Source organism: Parasteatoda tepidariorum, chromosome X2 (genome assembly GCF_043381705.1).
Source record: "Parasteatoda tepidariorum isolate YZ-2023 chromosome X2, CAS_Ptep_4.0, whole genome shotgun sequence".
Classification (NCBI taxonomy): domain Eukaryota; kingdom Metazoa; phylum Arthropoda; class Arachnida; order Araneae; family Theridiidae; genus Parasteatoda; species Parasteatoda tepidariorum.
Window position 1 is genome coordinate 57326900 of NC_092215.1, and position 4193 is coordinate 57331092.

General features: G+C 30.4%; 1 protein-coding gene across 1 annotated transcript; it reads right to left on the minus strand.

The window, feature by feature from the left end:
• Positions 1-2884: 2884 nt before the first annotated feature.
• On the minus strand, positions 2885-3562 carry LOC110282431 (tigger transposable element-derived protein 1-like). Its single transcript, XM_021145781.1, has one exon. It carries the CDS (start codon positions 3560-3562, stop codon positions 2885-2887), a length of 678 nt encoding a protein of 225 aa, XP_021001440.1.
• Between the last annotated feature and the right edge of the window lie 631 nt (positions 3563-4193).

Sequence of the window (4193 nt, forward strand, 5' to 3'; positions counted from 1 at the left end):
TTTGTTCTCCAGCTTAAAATACTATAAAATTTATATATCAAATACGATTATTTTTAAAAAAAGAAAGTATTAAAATAGAGTTTAAATAAACATGTTTTTTTTTCTTCATATTAATGCTTTTTTAGTGAGTTAAAAAATTACCACCTATTCGTCATATTAAATATTTTGCTTCAAAAAATCAATTAGAATTTAATTTTCCAGCCTAAAATACCATTTTATTTTTTTGTTTTTGACTCGACTTTTTTTAAACTTGAACGATTTTCCAAGATAGCGGTCAAAAAACATGTATTTCACTCGCATTTTCCTAAACTTTTAGTATGTCAAAAAGACAACAACGAGCTAAAAAAATCAATAATCCTCGTCTTGGTGAGAATTACTACTACTAAATACCTATTTTTAACTTATTTCTATTGGGGCGGGGGGGGGGAATTAAGTTTTGCTAGACGGCGCTTAACTCGCCATACAATCACTTCTTTATTTAATTTTTTTACAGATTGTTTCATCAAAATTAAAAAAATTCAATTGAAAGGTGCTGAAAAATTTTACTGTAAAATGCAGAATTTTTGTCCCACGGATCTACTTTCCTTTGTTTTGGGATAAAATTTAGACTTAAGTCAATTTCGTTCGGTTGCCATAACAACTTCAGCTGCAAACTTGTTTTTCAAAATCTTACTTAATTGTAAATCACTATAAAAACTCGTTAATTATTTTTCGTTCTATTCTAAATCAGGGATAGCAAGTTTCTTCCACAGTGGAAAAAAACTGCCCAGGAGGAAATTATTTCTACCGAGACAGTCCTACCTAAATGGAAGAAACTCTTTTTAAAAAGGAAATATCAAAGTATTAAATTAGAATGTTAAACAGCTTATAATTAAAATCTAGTTCAAATAATAGTATTATTTCCAAGTCATTTAATAAATCACTTTTAAATAAGTGAAAGTAAAAAAGCAATTTTTGAATTGGTCAGAAAAATAAAATCCTGAAGAAATTGAATAACAATAGTTTATATAAATAGATTCATAAGGAATATAATAGAACTCTATTTTTTAATTATAAAAGACTTTTCAAATATCATTATTAAATTATATGCAGTAAAACCCCGTTATAGTGAATGTCTGCGGTGACAGTAATTAGTTCGCTATAAACAATGGTTCCTATATCCAATTTCTTTGTAAAATTATTTTTAGCATATTGTTAGAAGTAATGATTGCGTTAGTGCATAATTTTCTTATAAATTAAAAACTTACTAAACATAGTAAAGTCTCTCTATAACGAAATTTCTCTACAGAGAATTTTTTCCAATAACGAAATTTTCACTGAAATGTTAAATAACATTCAAAATATTCACCACATAACCAAGTTTTTAGATGTTTATCTTTTTGATTTACTTTATTTTTGAAAAACGTTACAATTGGAATTTTAATTTAGAGATTGGATTTTAAATTCAGCGATAACGCATAGCTACATGTGAAACGAAATAAGTTATTTCAACTACGCCTTTATAATTTAATTTTATTATTAATTTTTGATGTTGTTTGTTATTAACTTTCGAATAAATTCATAATTATATACTTTTGAACTTATCACATCGACTAAAAATTATGCAACATTTATTTAAGTAACTTTTAAAAGTAAATTTTAATCTATAAACAAACAACCCATTCCTCAGCTATTCACTATAAGTGTAATATTTGTTAAATAGCGGTTCACTAAAGAAGTTGACGCAACAACCGAGTGTTTATTATATTCCGAGTTCATTATAACGGGGTTAGAGAGTATTTTACCACATATCACACATTGTATTCTTAATTATAAACATTACACTAATATAAACAGTAGGGCAGCGCTCAATAATTAAAAAGCTTTCCCTTTAACCCTATCTTTCCGACAGAATTTGTGGCGTTTCTTAACTTGCCCATAGTTAAAGGGGGGGAGGTCCCTTACTGTATTCAAAATCATTAGCATGGGGAAAAAGAACAACAGGTGTTAACAAACTGCTGATTACCTCAAAACTGCATGTTTACGATGAACAGAAGCTAAGCACTTGTAATACATCAACATTACTGTTTATTACTTGTATTATTATTTTTTTATTTTAACTTTTTTACAATGATGTCATAAAATCTAATACTCTCGTAAGTTAAAATTATTTTGATTCAGCTTTAACATTTAAAAGAAAAATATTTCAATTGCATCAATTAAGAAATGTTGTGCTACTAAATATTTTCTTGACTTACAAGCATTATTTCTGATTATTTAAAAAAAAATTGTTCTGCAATAGACTCTTTTTATTCATTTCCGCGTTATTGCATTATTACGTATTTTTTAAATGTACGGGGCTTTACAAGAAGTAATGAAAGAACAGAACTCTCTTGAAAAGTTGTTTCAGATCGAAAATTACAAAAGCCTCAATATTTAAAAATATTTAGAAAAAAAATGCTTTAAAAGGTTTAAATTTACTTTTTAGCAGAATATAAATCTTTAATGGGAAGAGAATGGTTCTTGTGATTGTTGAATAATTTTTTTCCGATAAATATTTATTTCTTTTACTCCTCTTATGTTTCTTAACGAAATAATGCGTGATTCAAATTTAAACTCAAATATCGATTTTAAATTTTGGCTTGATTGAGTTGATATAATATTTTATGGGGCCTCCCTGGCCGAGCGGTATCGCCGGTCCAAACGCTCTGTTAAGCGTGGAGGTAGCGGGTTCGAATCCCGCCGTAACCCTGGATGTATTCTTTGTGATGTCTTTCTCTGAATTGTTCTATCTGTATTTTCTATTTGACAATGACTTATAAGCCTATATATTGAGCACACAAGTCAGCAAATGTATGTAATTTCAATAAATCAAATCAAATATTCTTGTTTTCTTCTTGCTCAGTTAATTCCTTGAGCTCATCATTAGAAAGACTAGCTGCTGTCTTAAATCTGGCCAAATGTTCTTCCATACTCCTTTCAAAGTTCTTTCAGTTATCTCATTCCAAGAAAGGTTTATGTTTTCTACAGCGTTCATGATATTGTAGTTTTTCCAAAATTCTCTTATTGATTGCTTCTCTTCTCCGTCTATTTTGTCAAACATCTGCTTTAATGTTTGCCGCAAGTAATAAGCCTTAAAATTGGATATAACGCCTTGGTCCATTGGTTGGATTGAGGCAGTTGTGTTAGGCGGCAAAAAAACCACTTCGACTGGAATGCATGTTATTAAGTCTGATAAATTTGTTGGGTGGCTTGGAGCATTATCAATTAATAGTAGTGCTCTTTGTTCAAGTTTCTTAATTTCGCAATAACGTTTAACAGACAGGCAGAAATGTTCAGTGCACCAATCCTGGAAAATTTTCATAGCTATCCATGATTTTTTATTAGACTCCCAAATTGCAGGTAAAGTTGATTTAGATATGCCTTTCATCGCTCTTGGGTTATTGGAGTGGTAAACTAGTAGTGGTTTTAATTTGAAATCCCCGCTTGCGTTACCACCCAGTAGAAGTGTTAAGCGATATTTTGCGGCTTTAAATCCTGGTGCTCGTTTCTCTTCACGGGATAGAAATGTTCGTTTTGGCATTCTTTTCCAAAACAGGCCTGTTTCATCAACATTAAAAACCAATTCTGGAGGATAGTTTCCTTGTTCAATTATTGTTTGGATAATGTCGCTGGGAATTCAGCCGCCGCTTTCGTATCACCACTTGCTGCTTCTCCTGTAATCTTTATGTTGTGAAGATTATTTCGATGTTTAAATCTATTAAACTTTCCTCGACTAGCAACGAAAGTTTCACTTATGTCACTCGCCTCAACCTGAATGTATTTAATTAAAAATTCTTCTAGTTTTTTCCATTATGATAGATTGGCTTAATGGCATATTGCGTTCAGTTTCGTGGTCAATCCATATAGACAGTCGTTTTTCCATTTCCCCTATAATGTTATTTCTAGAACGGGTACTTCTAGTTGCAGAGCTTGACGTAGTTGCAGTTGCCGATGACAATATTTTTTTTCTTTATTCTTAAGAATTGTCCTTATTGTTGAAGTTGCCAAATTCAATGCAGCACTAATTTGAGATTGACGTTCACCAGAATCTAATCCTGTAATCATTTGCATTTTAGTTTCCAGCGAAATGCCTTTTCCGGTTGCTTTCTTTTCTTGTTTTTCATTATCACCCATGATAAAAACTAAAGATCATAATATTTGTCACTGAATTA